General features: G+C 39.2%; 2 protein-coding genes across 6 annotated transcripts; one reads left to right on the forward strand and one right to left on the reverse strand.

The window, feature by feature from the left end:
• Window positions 1-1834: 1834 nt before the first annotated feature.
• Window positions 1835-11597, reverse strand: LOC112559972 (serine/threonine-protein phosphatase 6 regulatory ankyrin repeat subunit B-like). 4 transcript variants are annotated; one of them, XM_025231496.1, is made up of 3 exons: window positions 11551-11597; window positions 10700-10847; window positions 1835-8277 (listed from the first exon to the last, which is right to left on the reverse strand). In XM_025231496.1, the coding sequence occupies exon 3, from the start codon at window positions 8124-8126 to the stop codon at window positions 2976-2978; it is 5151 nt and encodes a 1716-aa protein (XP_025087281.1). In that variant the 5' UTR covers window positions 8127-8277; window positions 10700-10847; window positions 11551-11597; the 3' UTR covers window positions 1835-2975. The 4 variants fall into 4 exon arrangements, with proteins under 4 accessions (XP_025087281.1, XP_025087282.1, XP_025087283.1 ...); XM_025231497.1 differs by lacking the exon at window positions 11551-11597 and adding an exon at window positions 8959-9194 and having other exon boundaries at window positions 10750-11043; XM_025231498.1 differs by lacking the exon at window positions 11551-11597 and having other exon boundaries at window positions 10750-11043.
• LOC112559983 lies at window positions 11598-18709 on the forward strand. Of its 2 annotated transcripts, none has more exons than XM_025231519.1 (5): window positions 11598-11731; window positions 12859-13029; window positions 13447-13636; window positions 17058-17186; window positions 18366-18709. In XM_025231519.1, the coding sequence occupies exons 2-5, from the start codon at window positions 12871-12873 to the stop codon at window positions 18440-18442; spliced, it is 555 nt and encodes a 184-aa protein (XP_025087304.1). In that variant the 5' UTR covers window positions 11598-11731; window positions 12859-12870; the 3' UTR covers window positions 18443-18709. The 2 variants fall into 2 exon arrangements, with proteins under 2 accessions (XP_025087304.1, XP_025087305.1); XM_025231520.1 differs by having other exon boundaries at window positions 11605-11726.
• Window positions 18710-19011: the final 302 nt, after the last annotated feature.

A 19011-nucleotide genomic window follows, 5' to 3' on the forward strand; every position in this document is an offset into this window, starting at 1 on the left:
AGCTGAAATATATTATAGTGAAATTTAAAGGCAATAGGCAAACCATCACTCTGCACATTTTTTCTCAAAGATTTGGTCCTGTACCAAAACAATATCAATTGATAGCTTAACAGATATTTATTATTAATACATTTACTAATATGTGTCTTGTTCCCTCCCCCAATGTTATATCGGAATCAATGCCTGACATTGCAGCACACGTTTTTTGCATTAGTTTTCTCCACGCCTGGCAGAGAAGTTCCAGCGGACACTGTAGGCATTTGCTTTGCTCGCTGCGGTGACACTTGCGTTGAAATAATTGACGAAATATCTTCATTGCCCAAGTCGTTTCGGAAGAGCTGCATCACAGCTTGTAGCTACTGAAAACAATGTGGGGGGTTTTTTGGCGACGATTTTCCCAATTAGAACCAAAACCGATGGTGGTTGAGTTTTAGAATACTGTGCATTAACTGAGAGCAACATCAAGTGCAAAGAGAAAATTTGGCCCATAGAAATAGAACTGTTTCTTTATCTTTTTCTTGCCTATTCACATTAGCTATCCGCGTCAGCAAAGTTTCTAGTAAAGACAGCCACATCTCACGAGGCCGTTGCTATTGCAAATAAGAAAACGCACCAGAGGCTTACAGTCAACACTTATATTGACATCTGCATCACATTCTACATGATTAGCCCCCAACCCAGTTCTGCTGTATATTAAAAGCTTCCTGGACACAATGATCAAGTTCTTGCCATGAAAAGCTTTTTCGTTGACATGTAATAAGTTTTCAGTTCATCCTAACCTATCCGTAAAAATATTTTCTTTTCGCTTAAAGAAAATCATGGAGCAACAAAACAGAATAGTGTTACTTCTGCTCATGTCAGCTTATCACAGACTGCAGATGACAACTCTATCCTAGGAAAAGTTGAAATGCATTACACAAATAACCTTAAAAGATATGTTATAAGAATAGATAAGACCCTTTTAATCAATACTTCTCTTAAGGCCTGACATGCGTACCAGAATATGTGCATGAAACTGCGACAACTTTTCAATATATCTTAATGTACACGTCATATCAACTAGTCATGCGCAAATATTGACCCTCAAAACTTGTACCGTCTGTACATTCCCAGAGAGAACTGACAGGCAACAACCCTCTCTGATGAGGAAACATGTATCGTCTCCCTTACACAAGACCTCCTACCCTCCAGTCTATGCAGACGGAGTCTACACAGGATTGAAGTCTTTTGTTTGGTTTCATATTCTTGTTAAAACATTCACATTTCAAATAACAAACTCAGGAAGATAACTACAAAATCCATGTGTCTACAAAATTACAACTTTACTGAAACAAAGTCATACAAATTTGAGTTAAAGATGATTGATTAATGAACATTTTAAAATGTAGCATTTATCAGCTTCTTTTCTAATATTTCACTGCACACACAAAAAAAAACTTTCTCTTCACTACAGGTTTCTTTAATTAAAGATATTAGCTGTACAGAATTATGATTATAATTAAACAAATGAAATCTTAACAGATCATTAAACATAAAATTTTGACATACCACTTCAGTGACAAATAAATGATGGTGTAAGATAATCCCCAAGATAATAATAGCAAATATCAGACAGAATGACAATCTATGACTTTACTGTAAGCATATTAATATAGTGAAATCATGAAAAGTGATAGTTCTGGATTAAACAAATAAGTCAAAACATATTGCTAACAGTAAGACTTTGTTTACTGTGCTTAGAGCAATGGCTGATAAATATAGTGTCATCTGGTCAACCAGCATCATAAAACATTTTCCACATATGACAATGGACAGGCATACACTTCCAAAAAGAAATCACCCTATCAATATCCCAATCATATGAGAAAGAGGGCAGCAAAGTATTTTCTTAAAAATTACGTTTTAAATTGATGTTTAGCAAACATTTTAACTCTTTGATCAAATATGACTAACTGGTATCCACCTAACATCCTACCTTAGTTCAGTCAGACTTTTTTTAAATGTCGACAGAATTATGTCTTGAAGTATAAATACCTTCATATGTCTCTTAAATAAAACTTTTCTCTTGTAAAGGTTTCCAAGTGGGTTTAACTTATAAGATGAGTGAAACTGTAACTGGCTTTGAGAAGCAAAAATATGAGGATGAAAGTGCCTAATCCTCTCAATTGCCTTTCACTTTCCCTGAAAAATTGAATAGTTTGCTGTATAAAATTTCTGTCATAAACAAGCCTTAAAACAGCAATGAAGAAAAGCTACTTCTTGTCAGGCTAGATGAACGCAATCAGCAGAGAATGATGACTATGGTAACCGGCACTGTGTGCTCCTCAACTCCCTCCAACGGGTTGAACCATTTTCCAACATGATCTAAATGTTCTGCCTTTTTTTATCAATTTTTCACTATTCAAAATATAACTGGGATATAATAAGACAGCAATATATTGAAATACAGTCCGAATTCATTCTATCATCACAATCCCTCCAAAACAAATGTTGGGGGAGAAGCAAGATTCGCAGCATAAAGAGGGTCCATGATGTATAACTGGGGATAGCTGTGGATAAAATCCACACTGCCACAAAGTGCAGAGAGAGAGAGAGAGGGTTATATGTGGTTGGCAAGATAAGGAGTTGAGACTGTAACAACGCTATGAAAGTAAATAAAACAGCCCCAAAATGTAGCTGCTCACATCATCAATGTATATCAGTGTTAAAGGATTTTTTTAAAAATGTTCTTAAACCATGATAGTAATTATCCTAGTGAAGTCTGGGGTTCTATAAAGTAATTTAAAGACTACACAGACAAGACCAGCATATGTTATAAATACAAAAAATTCTTTGTTAAAAAAGGCACTTAATGCAGTGTTTGGAAGTAAGATTTAGGACCCAGTTACTAGCAGATGACAAGGAAGGAAGCAGTACTGATAATGTATGGCATTGTCATAGCTCAAGACGGTGTACAAAACAGAGCTATTTGATATCTAATAGTTATAGTAAAATCGCCTTCTATAGTTGTAGTCTAAATCATAAGAGTAGCCACGATGGAAGTAATTGTGCTGTTCATAATCATCAGACAATGAGTTTTCTGACATGTTAGACTCTTTGCTCTGAGAGTAGAGAGAAAGTAAATCAGAGAACAGCATATAATCTTGTAATGTATCCTGAAGAGGAAGGGACTTAACTCTGTCTATCCTGCGAACGCCACAGCCAAGAGTGTGAGACACAGTCAGGCGACACAAAGACTTGAGAGACCGAGGCTGACTGGCAGCACGCTTCAGAATGTCCAGCATCTGTGTCTCGTCTCCTGTCATGTCTTCTGAGGAAAGCTGTACTTGATATTGTGTACTGAGCTCAAATAATTCCCTGTTCGAGCTGGCGCCTGATTCAACTAGCATCTCTAGGACCTTGACATTCTTCTTTTTAAGAGCTTCTTGTGTAGGAGATGCTTCAAGACCCATGACGTAGTCCAAGTTTTTAGCCGTTTCTGTCAAGGTCGGCTGATAAGTAGACACACCAAGCTGTATGATGAGTACAAGGGCTTTTAAGACCAGGCTTTTCTCGAGATCCAAAATACATCTAAGCACAGACTTCCCTGTACTATCAGCAAGAAGAGGATTAGCTCCTCTGTCAAGTAGTGAATGAATGAGCAAGTCAAAACCATCCTGACAATGCTGAGCACAAATCTGAAACAATAATGTTTTTCCATACTTATCTCGACTATTGATATCGGCGCCTCGCGCCAGTAATGTGTCCAGAAAAGACAGCCACATCATGTGATCACAGTGGCGATATTTTGAAATAAGAGAATGCATCATGAGTGTACTGCCATCATTTACTCTGATGTCAACACCACATTCTACAAGCATTCTGGCTGCAGCCCAGTTGCTATGCAAGACACTTACTTTCAGAGATGCCAGTTCACGCTTTGCAAGAGTTTGGCAAGAATCATCATCTTTTTCCATGAGATGCAAAATCAAACTTTTCAACGTTTTTTCATCTTTGGTATTTCTTGCAATCCTGAACATATTTTTTAAAGTTATTTTCTTTTCACGTAAAGTAAAGCAGCATTTTGCTCCACACTCTACTAGATGCCAAAGCAACGCCCACCTCTTCCTCTCTATTGCCAGTTGTGCACAGCTCTTTCCGTCTGGTCCCGTCTGGTTGACATCAAACCCATTCTTTTTAAGTAACAACAAAATGGATGACAATCTTTCTACAGAAAGTCTTGCGGTTCTATAGTCTAATGCCAGCCTGTGACACACAAAATATCCCTCGCTGTCAGGTATGCTAGCATCAGCACCATGATTTAAAAACACGCTAACAACTTTCCAGTTGCCATAGTTAGCTGCCAGGTTCAAGGGCGTGTCACCTTGTTTCTCACATTCATTGATATTGTAGCCAATAGTCAGCAGCTGTTGAGTAACTGATTTTGCTCTTTGAACATCTACCCTAGTATCCTTAGCTAGCTCATGAAAAACCAACTTCCTTTTCTTCCAAAACTTCTTACGTTCACTCTTGAGAAAGAACTGCAAAACTTCCCATTCTCTTTCACTCAATGCAAGTTGTTGTGCCGTCAAGCCATTTTTATATCTCTTGTAAATCTTGGCACCAGTAGTAACCATTAATTTAACAAGCGGCAGCTTCCTTTCACTGGTATTCCTCAGGCTGTTCTGCCAGGGATTTAACTGATGTGAGGAAATTACTGGTTTGGAGGTAAATTTATGCATTAACAGTCTGTGTAAAACACACCATCCTTTGTTGTCAGCTTTACCAGCCTGGGCCCCATTCTCTAGCAGCTCTTGCACGACATCCCAGTTACCACACTGAGCTGCAAGATGAAGGGCAGTGTCACCTTTTGGACCAGTCATTTCTATATCTGCCTTTCTCTGTATCAAACTCTTTACAATTTTCAAAGACACAGGTGATACACATTGGACAACTCTGTGCAGAATTGTTAGACCATCCAGATCTCTCATGTTGAGATCGTCCAGATGGTCAAGCAATAATTCAACAACTTCAACATTCTTGTTTCTGGCTGCAACCTGTATCAGTGTTTCGCCAAATTCATCTCTTTCTGTTGTTCCAGGGGCTCTTTCTCTAAAGATTTCAAGTACACTGCACATGGACGGATCATTAACCATTTCATCATGAACAGCAGCCATCCAGTAAAAGGCAGTGTGGCCTTCATTATCTGGTAAACTGACATCAGCACCACACATCAAAAGTCTATAGACGTGACTCCACTTCTTCGTTTTGATGCTCAGATGAAGGACTGTGTTCCCATCAGCATCTTTGGCATTGATGTTAAAAGCTACTCTTATGCTCTTCCCCATAAAGCCTTTGATTTGTCTCTTTCCTGTTTTTGAGCCTTTTCTTCTTTCCCTTTTTTTAAGGTACTGTTGGTCTGTCTGACTGTTGTGCTCTACTTTAAGGCGTTTATTTTGAGCAGATGAAACTAACAGTGATTTGGTCTTACGTGATAACAGTTCCTCTATTACATACCAGTTGTTGTGCTTTACAGCCAAATGCATGACACTGTCACCAGAGGGACATAGTTTGTCACATTTTGCACCATTATCAAGAAGAAACTGGAGAATTCTTATAAAGTGTTCCCCTCTGTTGCTTGTAGCCAGCCTGTGAAGGATAGTAAATCCTTCACTGTCTGGTTCATCAACATTTTCTAGTCCACCTGTCCTCTGAGCAAATATCTGCTCGATTATCTCCCAGTTGTCATGTCTGGCAGCTAAGTGAAAAACTGAGTCCCCTCTAGGACAGCGTGCAGTAACATCTGCACCCTTCATTAATAAAAGATTGATAAAAGCAGTGCAATTTTCCCTTCCATCATCTATTTTCTGTGTGGCAATAAGATAAAGGACATTAAAATCAAGTTTCTTAACATCTGTGCCAAGCTCTACCAGTTGTTTGGCAAAATTCCACTGTTGCTGTTTCACACCCATTTTTAGTGCCATTCCGATGTTTGGACAGTTAAGATCGAGATTTAAATCTTTTGCAAGTATCATTTCCATGTCTTCTGGCTCTTTAGCAGGTCGTTGAAGAATGTGGAATCCCTCACTGTCAAGCTCATTTACATCGGCTCCTTCATCAATAAGATGACTTACAACCACCCAATTTCCATGTTTAGCTGCCACGTGCAAGACTGTATCACCACTCTTATTGCGAACAAACAGACGTGCACCTTTCTCAAGAAGCATCTGAAAGATGGGTTTTGATTTGTTTTCGTATCTCAAGGAATCTTGTCTTTGTGCAAGTCTGTGAAGAATATAAAATCCCTCACTGTCAGGCTGGTTTATGTCACATCCTTTCTCAAGAAGATTTTTAACTATAATCCAGTTGTCATGTTTTGCTGCCAAATGTAGGGCTGTATCCCCCTCTGAGTTACAAATGCATGGCTTGGCTTCTTTGCTAAGAAGTAATTTAACCATATAATCTTGACGACTTTCTGAAAATTCACTCTTATACTGTACTATTCGATGAAGGACACTGAAACCCTCACTATCAAGTTGGTTTATGTTTCCAAAAGACTTTTGCTGAATCAAATATTCCACCACAGGGATGTTTTTATGTTTTGCTGCCAGCTGCAATAACGTGTCACCATTCAAGTCCCGAAAGAAAGTTACTGTATCTTTTTTGAAGAAATGAAAATGAGCTTGGTAATCTTTAGCTCTATCTTCAGCAAGTCTTTGAAGAACACAGAATCCTTCGCTGTCGGGTTCATATACACTAAAGTTCTTATTCAAAAGCCACCGTATAACTGACCAGTTCTGGTGTTTTGCAGCTAGTTGCAGAAGGTTGTCACCAGCTGGAGTTCGCACATTGACATCTGCCCTTCTATTCACCAAAAGTCTGAGGATCCCATCTATAGTTTTATTCCATTCTAACTGCACAAGTTTCTGAAGCACTGTAAATCCCAAGCGGTCAGGGCTGTTAACATTTACACCATTCTTTACCACTTTTCCCACAAAATTCCACTGTCCTAGTCTGACAGCCAAATGCAGCTGCTGGCAGAGTGAAAATCCTTCGAAGCTTCTGGTGCTGTAGACCCAACTGGGTGATGTCTCATTTGTGACAACCCTGTCAATAACTGTCCAGCCTTCCCTGTCAGGTTCTGTGTCACTAGCTCCATGAGCTAATAACAGATTTACATACTCCCACTTCTTAAGTTTTGCAGCTACATGCACAGCTGTATTTCCTTCTGAATCCTTAGTTGCCAAGCTTGGGCCAGATTCAATAGCTTTCTTCAACAATGAAGAGGTAAAAACAGCATTTTGCTGCATCACCAGCGAGTGCAGCACAGTCCTACCATTTTCATCCAGCAGATCACAGCGTGCTCCAAGTGTCAGCAACTTTTCTGCAACCAGATTGTTTCCTTCTTTCACTGCTAAATGCAAGGCCGTGTTTCCTTTGCTGTCACGCGTGTCTACGTTCAGGCTGCTTTTCTGCAGCAATTTGAAAATGACATCGATATTTCCACAGCAAGCAATATTCAATGGAGAACACAATGCCAACAAGTGCAAGAAAGTGTGATTATTCTTGTTGACAATATTGATGCTAGCACCCTTATCTAACAAGTCGTTAATCATCTCCCAGTTTTGGCTTTTAACTGCAACATGTGCAGCTGTGTCACCATCTACATTCTTTAAGTTAATATCGCCGCCCTTTTCAATCACCCTTAGTAGAAGAGAAATGTGCTTATTTGTCTGGCCTTTGGCAAGCCTGTGCACAAGCCCCATGCCATCTTCATCCAGAGTATTAAGTTCAATATCAGTAGTAAGCAATTCATGGACAAGCCACCAACAATTCACTTTGGCCGCAACAAGAATAAGTATATTATGTATGGCTTTATGATCACATTCTGGTATTGTCTTCTTGAAGTTCTCCCATAAAAGGCATAAAATATTAGCACTCAGTCCGCAGTTTTTGTTCATGTACTCACTACGGCCCAGTATCTGCAGAAAGGCAATCACAATGTCCTTGTCAGGTAGAACCACAAGTTCAGACATGAGAAGTGACACAACTTTCCAGTTCTCACACCTGGCGGCAGATATAATAGCCGTGTCTCCATCTTCATCACTCACATCAACATCCATGTCACATGGTATGAGATCATCCATATTTTCTGAGCGAGAGGATGACAAAGAGTTGGAAGCCAGCTTGCAGAAGACAAACCTTAGTACCTTGGATGAAATGCACAGAGATTTTTCACTGGGCAGTAAAACTGTGCCTTAAAATCCAAGTAATCAGCAGCTCATTTTTCCACTGTATCTGTAAACAAAAATATATATTAAAAAAACCTTCAAAAATTTTACATAATTATGCTGAATAATTTATTAAAGTCACATTTTACTACTAAATTAAACATTCATAAACATAATTCTTCTTGAAAAATCATTTACCCCAATCTAGCTGTAGGTGGACTTTCCTAAAGAAAAGTTCCACAACAGTAACACAATGTGGGCATTAACTGGCAGCCAGTGACATTCAAAGGAAGGATGTACCATGGCTTGCCATTCTTTTATGGACGGCATTACAAGCTGTATTATTTGAACCCTTTTTAATTTGTCCAGTAGGTGGTTAGGGAGATTGATCAGTAGAGAGTTGCAGTAATCCAGCAGGACAATGCAAAAGAAGGCATGAGTTCTTTGGTGGAAGAACCTAAAAGGAAGAATCAGCAAGACCCAGTCTTGCAAAGCTCAAGGAAGATGAATCGACAGACTTCCTTATGTCAGATTCACACATGTCTAACAGAAAAACTACAAGTGGACATTGATTCTAACTGAAACAAGTATTCTGCAAAACTTATTCAACATATCTTATATCAAGCAGCCTTCTGTACAATAATTTCATGCTACAAGTGATTAAACAAGAGAAAAGTTAGAGACCAATGAAATAATGAAACCCAAGGCTTTTCACTCTACAGAAATATTTTTAAACTATAAGACCCACAGATCACACCAATGCTAGGTTATGCTTCTTTGGTACATGGGCTAAACAGTGTATCAGCAGGGAAGAGGGCCTCTTTCATTGCCTGCAGGTTTCCTAGGTGTAGCAGTGAGAACATCAGATTAGTGCAGGCAGCTTTGCCTTCTCTGTTTGGAAGTGTCAGTAAATACATTTTTTTTTCTTGTTGTTGTTGTTAGAGGATTTGTGAAATTTGGGTGATGTCTTAATGCTTCGACAGGCTGCAAAAGAAAATAAAGAATTCCTAAGAAAGAGAAAATGCATCTGCCAAATTTATCCCATCTGATGCATGGCATAGACAGTAGGTAAGCACTTAATCAAAGAGACCATCTGTGGAAAAGTATCTCAGTCATAACTGAGTAAAAACTGGGGCAAAATCATAAAGATATCAGTAGCACATTGTAGCAATCTTATAATCAGCTGGAGGTAGGAGGAAGGAGGTAGAATGTTCAGTTTTTCCACTTAATATGAGCGGCATTATTCTGAACCCTTTGAAGCATGTCTAGTACACTCTTATGAGGCTTGATGAATAAAGAGGTGCAGTGAACTGTAAGGACAAAATAAAAATAAAGATATAAGCCTTCTGGTAGCGATAACTGACAGTTCAATGTGACTAATCCTTTAAAGCTCTAAAAAAATGGAGGCTACATGGATGCAAGGCTCCTAAGACAATGATGTTTTTATAACGTCACAAAAATTCCTGATGGCTTGGGAAAGAGAGATGTTCACCCCTGAAAAAATAAAAGCAGTGTTCTGCTTCAACTTATTTTTTGTAATGTAATTATCTCAGTCTAGCCATCATTCATTTTACTGATCATCTAGGGTTTATTTTTAAGAGTACTGCTTTCTGTGTGGTGGTGCAAATTTAAAGAATATCCTTACCCCCAAGATAGTTAAGTTAAACATTGTAGGAACAGAAAAGTTTTTAGATTAAGCATGCAAGCAGTTACACATATAGCGATTTAGGTTAGCTATTATCACAGTAATCTGATTGTACTGTTGTCATGTCAATCTGTGTAAATATTTTATGTCTCTAGGAAAGTTATCACATCCATGATATAGTCATATGCTTGAATTAAAAATAAAATTGTAAAGTGTCGTTGTTTCTATAAAGGTCTGCAAAACGTAGTCTTGAACGATCAAAATTCAACCAGAATGACACTGCATAAAAAAAATACTATTGACTTAAAACAAAAGAATATAAATCGCTGAGTGCAGACGTATGACGGTTGATTGTCGTGTCTTTGTTAATGTGAAGACCAATCCATGTGTGGCTCCATGCTGTGAGTGAGAAAGAGAAAAAGTAAGAAAAAAAGAGTGGTCAGACAATGAAAATTGGTATTCATTGTAAAGAATCAGCACAGAGATGTGCAATTTTAGAAAGTAGTTACCACGCGCCATCAGAAAATCCCCAAACGTGCGCAGCTTTGACATCACAAAGCGCAATACCTGTGAATATGAAGAACTTAGCCGATGCATAAAAAAACATAATAATCTTTATCGGGCTATCATCCGTTCATGGCACGACTTCGTGATTCACTTTCTCTGTTCAACCATGCACTTATTATGGCGTCGCATGCACCCTCGAAAACATAAACTTTCAATCACAGACCAACATAATTATACTCTCATAGAAGTCTGCGCCTTCAATGTACCATTCTTTCAAAAGATTCCTATCACATAAACAAAATATAAAAAAAAGTTTATATCTGTTTTGTTCAAATACCTGACTAGTGATGAACTGCAAAAGTGAAGCCACGCTAGTCGAGTGTTTACCTGCGGTGACGTAATTCCTATTTCCCGCTCTTCTAAGGGAAGTCACTCTGTATCGTCGTTGACAGCGGGAAGATAATGCTGTCGACTTCCAACACACCCTGCAAATATAGACAATATGTGAGCATCAAAAATATAGGAACACATCCTTAGCCACCTATCACAACACTTCTCTAAATAGTCACTTAGCTAAAATTAGTAAATCATGTCTATTTTCAACCACTGAGTACGAAATGGGATATCACCCAAACTTCTGCCAAAGATGTCTAATCTTCAAAGTAACAAAAGAATATATATATACAGGCCAGTTCTTAGCCCCCGCGGGGCCCGAGGCAAAGGGCATGTGCGGGGCCCTCACGCCACGATCACACGGTTTTAGTTGGGATCCAAAGTCACATATCAATCAAAAGCGCGGGGCCCTTGAAGCGCGGGGCCCAAGGCAGATGCCTCGTCCGCCTGCCCCTAAGCACGGCCCTGTATATATAACCTTCAGCACATTTCTTCCAGGCCAGAGACATTTAGGTACATTAAGTTAGTATAAACTGAGCACAGGATCGAGGGAATATCTTAACTGTTTTCCTTAATTCTTTGTGTGTGGGCATGTGCGCTAATATATATTCCACAGGGCACAATCCAATATGTTATTTCACACCGCAATTAACATGCATACCCCTTTGACATTATTTCTTCCAACAAACAATAATAACCTAAATATAAGGGCAAGTAAGGAAGCTATGTGAGAAAACGATATCTTTTCTTCTCATATCTTTTAAATCCATATGCAGTTTTGTCAATATTTCCCACCTTATCAATTGAGGCGATAAGAATCACGTACCTCATCCACTCCCGACCCATCCACGGTGATCCACCCTATAAAGAACAATTACATACATGTTCGGTCTGTTTTAGCGTATCTAATTTGCTGTAGCTTAAAGTCTACTCTCTGCGTTTCTGACGGCGATTTTGTCTGACAAGGTCAGGTGAGGTAAGGGTGTACGCATACATATATACTTAATTGCGATCATTTATGCTGCGTGAGTGATTGTTTTATTTATATATATTCTCTTGCAAAAGGATCAATCATGGACCGCGCAAAAAAATATTTTATCATTCTCTGTAGGACAAATGTGGAGGTTATTTACAATTCACCCCTCATTTTCCACCTTATAATGTTTTTGTTTTGTTTTGTTTTTTGCGAAATATATTGTTGACAAAACTTTAATTAAAACAAGAACTAATTAAAAAGTAGCTCAATAAGATAACGCTTAATTTGTGATTGTCATGTTTGTTTGTAGAATTTTTAGCTTGTATTTGCATAAACTTATTTTTGGAAAACAATTTTATCTAGAATATATTTTAAAGAGTAATTAATCTTACTATTATATTCCACGATAAATTAGCTGCCCGTCGATCGGTAGCTGAAAACTAATATATGTAGCAGGACAGTAGCTATAGTGTGGGACTATACAAAAGCAGCTGTGTGACTTACGGACCATCAACAATGAAAACCACGGAGTTACATTACATAATATAATTATTATAATATCAAACTCCATGGTGAAAACGCTGTGCCGATCGCCCAGGGGCTTACTGCTTTCCGTCAGAGAGACGGGCCTTTTTTTTTTTTTCTGTCTCTCACTCTCTCTTCTTTGTTTTTGTTTTTTTGGTTTTTTTGTTGTTTTTTTTTTTTGTTTGTTTGTTGTTTTTTGGTTGTTTTTTTTTTATAATCTGGTTCCGAACTTTAATACCCATTGACCCGTTAGGATTCTTGCTTTAAAAGTGATAATGAAAATCTCATCTCTAACCATGAACAAAAAGAAGCCAAACAGCGCATTCTGCAGTAATCGTTTGCATCTGACATGGAAAGGACACCCTGCGAGTCCGTTGCCTGAGATAGATCGACCTAGAGATGCGAATGAGTGAACGCCATATGAACGAGTTTGCGTCTAGCAAACGCAAAAATGTTGCTTCCTTTTTTTTCCGACAACCAACTCATCAGAAATAATATATGATTGCTTCTTGTGACAAAAGTATTTATAAGCAACGGTCATCAATACAAACACTCCGAAATTCCCCACCGATAATTTTAAAGTTACTGTCAACTTTTTGTAGGAATTTAGCAAAATGCTGGCACTAATCGTGCTTGGTGCTTCCATTGCTGTGGCATGCGCACTTGTCTGCACACCGGAGATTTGTGAAGGAATAACCCAACCTATCCTCACATGCAAGGGCGGCATTATCAAAGGGGGAGGCTTCTGTCACTGTACAGATGTCTGTGCCAAGGTAGGTTAAAAAATACTCCAGATAAAATATATAGTCTTATCAGACAAAATGAAGTAAAACTTCACAGACGAACATAAGACGTTATCTAAATACAAGCACCACCCTTTAACTATATGACATCATTCAACTGAACCTGGCCGTTTCTAACGATGTAAACAAGCCTAATTGTGTCGTTATCTTCTGTTTATTTGAATATATACTATCAGTATTTCATGGTTTTCAATAAAGAAATAATGTCTAGATCACAGCTACTTTAGGAAAACACTAAAGTAAAGGGCATAAGATCATTTTTGGTTTTCAAGCAGATTGTAAATATTAGTCTGACCAAGCACTTAAATTTATATCACTGACATATCTTCGTGTGGCATTAAGTTCATCCAGAGATTGCCTTTTTTTAATTTTGTCGATCAATCTTAGGTTGAAGGAGAGCTGTGTCAGGCTGAATTCCATCACGGCTTCATCAACAACCTGGGCTACTGCGACACCGACCTGCACTGCGTGCGGAATTCTACCCTTATTTTCGGAGGGGGCTGGTGTGTCAAAAACCCTCCTCCGGTCGATCTTTTAGTTCGACACACTACCGAGCTTCACCAGAAGCGTGACACGGGTAGGCCAAGGACTGTTTCTGTAATTTTTTAAAAATTATTTTTCGTATAATTATATTCACTCAGCCAGAAGGCCCATAGCTGTAGCCATCTTCACACTCATCAATCATTAGAAAGCTACAAACAAAATACAAGCACGATACTTAAAAGTACGAGTTATAGTAGGCGGAAAACAGTTTCGCTTCTATACCGACAACAGAACACTTATACGTTTTGAAGCAGTTCTCTGTGTAGCGATCGAGTTCCTTGAAGACCCACTTATTTTTCGAATGACTGCATGAGTACAGCTAAGTGCAAGATGCTGTATATTTCCTCAAACCTGGGTGAATATGTACTCACTCTTCCTGCATTCTCTGGATATACAAGTAAATATCGCCATGCGCATAAAGAGGTCAGCAACATATATGTATCAGGGTTAGGCATGAATAGGTTTACTTTGTCAAGGCTTCAACTACTGAGAAAGGTGGAACTAAGGTGACCAGGCGTTTCGGGGTCGAAAGCGGGACACGTGCCGATGATGGTGTCGTCACCGTCAAAGAACGCCGAAAAAAGTGATTTTTAAAGACAACCGGGACATTTGATGGACTTGCCAGAAAGCCAGAAAGCGGGACATTGGGCGTTCCGCCCGATGAGCAGGCGGGACACGAGGTCAAAAGCGAGACTGTCCCGCCTAAAGCGGGACGTCTGGTCACCTTAGTGCAGACCTGGGCAAACGCCGGCCCGCGGGCCGGATCCGGCCCGCCTGCTGTCTCTGACCGGCCCGCCCGCCAGTATATATACTATATATTAATATATACAGTATTGGGTAAAACTGAGTTAACTATATTAGTCCGGCCCTCTAAAACCATCCCAATTTCTCATGCGGCCCCTTGGGAAAATTAATTGCCCACCCCTGCCTTAGTGGAACCATTTAATTATAAGGTGACTCTATGGACAATCGTGACGTCACGTTTACTTTACGGTCGATTTTTTTAAATTATACAAAGTTCACTTGTAAACTGTAGGAGAGCCGATCAAATCGCCTCTCTCCATTGGCTCAGAATTTCTGAAAGCAGTTATTACTTTAATTAATATTAATAAGCCAAAATTAACGTTCTCTGCTACAAGTATCTTCGACTGTTCTCCTGTTCTCGTGATTAATGTAATAGACACACTTAAAAAGAGGGTTCAACAAGTTGAGTTCAAAAAAACAAAGGAACATTGTCACCGCTATGAAACGAAGCAAGATGAAAAACTACTTTAGCAAACTCATAGAATGCAAAAAGAACACTAAAATGATCTGGAAAGGCATCAATCAACCAACAAGTCAAGACAAACCAGTCCCACAATTACAAGACCCCCTGAACGCACACATTGCAGGAATTACTGCTAGGGTAGTCCCAAACGACAAGTCACAAGAAAACAAACTAGACAAACTAAAAAGCTTCTGTAAGTCAAAACAAATTGATACCGCTCTTTCCATTCCCCCAATGAATATTTTGGAAGTATATCAAGCACTTACAAGTATATCAAAGATACTTAAACCAGAGGACCATATAGCATCGACAACAGAATTCTAAAGCTGTCAGCACCGTCCATTACTGAATCAATACCTGTATAACCTCTGTATTGATAAATCTTACCTTCCAATGCACCTTAAACAAACAAAAGTAATCCCAATACATAAATCAAGTGATCCAAGTGACCCTATAGACTATTGTCCAATCTCAATCCTATCACCTCTCTCAAAACCCTTGGAAAAACACATCCATAAGCACCTGCAAGAGCACTTTATAAGGTATGAACTTCTCCACTCAAACCTATCCGGCTTTAGGCCTAGTCGCTGTTGCCACACTACACTTAAATCTATGGTGGAACAATTGCTAAATACATGTAATATTAATGACAATCATTTTTCTGCTGCCTTATTTGTTGACTTTTCAAAGTCTTTGTGGTTATAGATCATAATCTGCTTATCAGAAAACAAAAATTATATATACTAAGCACCAGCAGCACCTTTGGCGCATCCTGAGAGCATACGGAATACCAATGGAAATTGTACTATTGATCAAAAGCTTCTATACGAACTTTTCATGCTGTGTTGGAAAGTGACATCTACTTTGAGGTCGGGACCGGAGTGAGACAGGGCTGCGTGATGTCTTCCCTGCTCTTTAACCTTGTCATTGACTGGGTAACGCGCCATACAACGGAAGATGAACCAAGGGGCATACGATGGACACTCTCCACGAACTTAGAAGACCTAGACTTTGCCGACGACCTGGCCCTGCTGTCACACACCCACCGGCACATGCAGGAGAAGACGACTCGCCTGCACACTTTTGCGCAGCAGGTCGGACTGCACATCAGCCGGACAAAGACAGAAGTGATGACCCTGAACACCACCAATCCAACACCGATCAGCATAGAGGGAGAAGACCTGCCGATGGTTGAAAGCTTCACCTACTTGGGTAGCGTGGTCACGCAAGATGGAGGAGCAGGCCGTGACATCCAGAGCAGACTGAGCAAAGGCAGGGGCATCTTTTGTAGCCTACGCAACATCTGGAAGTCGACACAGTACAGCATCAATACCAAGCTGAGACTTTACCAGAGTCTGGTCATGTCCACTCTACTGTATGGCTCGGAGTGCTGGCGAATGACTGACCGCGACCTCAACAAACTGTCAGTCTTCCACACCAAAAGCCTGCGAAGAATTCTGGGCATCTTCTGGCCAAGGACAATCTCCAACGAAGAACTACTTGCCCAGTGCGGGCAGGAGAGCATGGCCACCATCCTGTTGAAGAAGCGATGGCGCTGGATTGGTCACGTCCTCCGAGGCGGGAGCAACTCCATCATAAAAACTGCCTTACACTGGACGCCAGAAGGAAAACGCAAGCGAGGTCGGCCCAAGATCACCTGGCGCCGAACTGTGGAGGCAGACATGAAGACCCTAAACCTCAGCTGGGGTACTGTGGGGAGTCTAGCCCAGGACAGGCAAAAGTGGAGGACCTTTGTCGCTGCCCTACGTGCCGACCGGCATAACGGGAACTAACTAACTAACTAACCAGCAGCACCAAACTCCTTACCTCCTTCCTCGATAATCGAACTCAGAGAGTCGCTGTCTGATCCTCTTGAAGGCCGATATGTTCTGGTGGGCGTTTTTTACAAATGGTTTCGCCCGTGCGAGGGAAGGAAGGAGCACACGTTGCTGTACAAGCGGTCAGTTTTCCCTAATTGCTACCCTGGCTTCGCGTCAGACGTTGTTTTGCTTTCTTTTTTTTTTTTTAAGTAATTAGCTGAGGAAAAAACCCCCACGATTTTCTAGCTAATAGTGGTCCCTTGCTAAATGGGGTCCATTGCCTCCTCCAACTGGCAGTTATCTGCTCCAAAGATAGCCTAGCTCATTCTTGCCCCCTTGTATAAAGCGCATCTGCTTGCTGTTCATAGGTGCAGGAAGAACTCTGTGTGAACAAAGAAGACTGACGTCTCTAATTTCCATGGTTGTGTGGGAAGGCAAGTGGATCGCCAAATGTGATGAGAATGGTGACTTCCTGCCCATGCAGTGCGACAACACAAGTAGGATATAAGCACTATAAATATTACACACATATGGTAATGATAACTAGTGATTATCCCACTAGCTGAGCAAGTCTTTAGTTTGGTCATTCATAAGAAGCTCCTTATGTATGTACATGTACAAGTAGAATCTCAATATAATAATGTTACATCTGATAATTTGCTACATCAAGATTATCAAAATTCAGTGACCTTTCATTGAATGATTTCAAAATGAATGATTTTAGTGCTATCGTATATCTTAGTCATCTTTAAAACAACAGTGCAAGGAATGCAAAACTTCATGGCTGGGAAATCTGAATGCATCAAGTTCTTACTCAGTTTGGAAAAAAATTGCAATTTCAAGATGAAATACTTCAAAAATGTCGCATAGCAAATATAAGTACTATTTGCTTATTGGTTGCAAAATAAGGGAAACCAGAATCTAATGTTTCTTGAAAAAGTTGGTGACTTTTAACAAGAACGGATGCTTGGATGCAAATGTCTGAATAAGAGTACCTGTTCACAAAATATTGTTGCTTGTTTTAAAAGAAAATCAGCTGCCCAGTACCAGAAGACATGCAACCACTGATGATTTGTAGAAAAATAGCACTTGCAAATCTACCAAGTTTGAATGCAATAGACCGCCAAAGCAAGTATGCCCAGGCACTACCCTAATCTGATCTCAGAACTGTGAAAACTAAATCGAGTGCCTGGAATGCAAGTTCAGAATCTTGGCATCTCAAGAAAATATAATGGAAAGTTAAAAAAATTGTTACAATATTAATTTATTTTTTACATTGAGATTTAAGCAAGTTTACCTTGGAATTCATTATGCTGAGATGCTACATAAACAATTTTCTACACTCTCCCCTTAACTAAATGATGAAAATTATGGGTGGGTGGATAATCATGTCTCATTACTCACATTTAAGACTGTGAAATCTTAGGGATCTCTCTGCAAGGCCAACAAATATATCTATAGGTTAAACACCAGCTTATACATTCATTTTCAACCACAAAAAATGTACGGCAGCCAAGGATCTCATTAGTATGATACTCATCATCTACAGATGTTAAAATAGGAGGTAAGTGTTTACGAGTGTCAAAATAATGAGATAATGTGTTTCCTTTATTTTTTTTCTTGGGACAAAAAAATAACATTTTGCATGCTTCACATGTCATTGAAATGTGTTTCAGACCACTGCTTCTGTGTGGACATTAAGACAGGAGAGGTTCTTGACGGTACCAAGGTGTTAGGGAATGCTGAGTGCTAAATCTGTCTTCAGTCATCACTTATGGCTACAAAATCTTTCTGTCCAACAAAACACACATGCATTTTATACATACATTCTATGTTAATAACATTCTTATAAATCCTTATAATCTTTACTTCGTTCCTCACAAGGCCCACAAAAAAGTGCATCTATCTACCATTTGTTAAAGTTTTATCAAGTTAGGATTCTGCATATTTTTGTGTAACCAGACCACAATACATGTATCTCAATTCAAATGAAAGTGATTAATAAATGTTTGAAAAATAATTCTTCAGTTGGTTGTTTTAAGTACAGTCTACACAATAATAAAGATTATTTCTGTAAAAAGAAATTAAAATCATATCAAAAACAATGCATAAATGCTTTGACATACACATGCTTAAAGTACACAAGCAATGCACTTTGGAACATCACATTATATCTTTAAAATTTCTCAGGCTATTGCAAATTAACAATTTAAGGATAACTTGTACTTACTGAATGTGACCTTGATCTTTACATTGATGATACCCAGACATGCACAAATTTCAAGCATTGTAAAAACAATCATAAAAAGTAAATCAAAGACA

This window comes from Pomacea canaliculata, linkage group LG3 (assembly GCF_003073045.1).
Source record: "Pomacea canaliculata isolate SZHN2017 linkage group LG3, ASM307304v1, whole genome shotgun sequence".
Taxonomy (NCBI): Eukaryota; Metazoa; Mollusca; class Gastropoda; order Architaenioglossa; family Ampullariidae; genus Pomacea; species Pomacea canaliculata.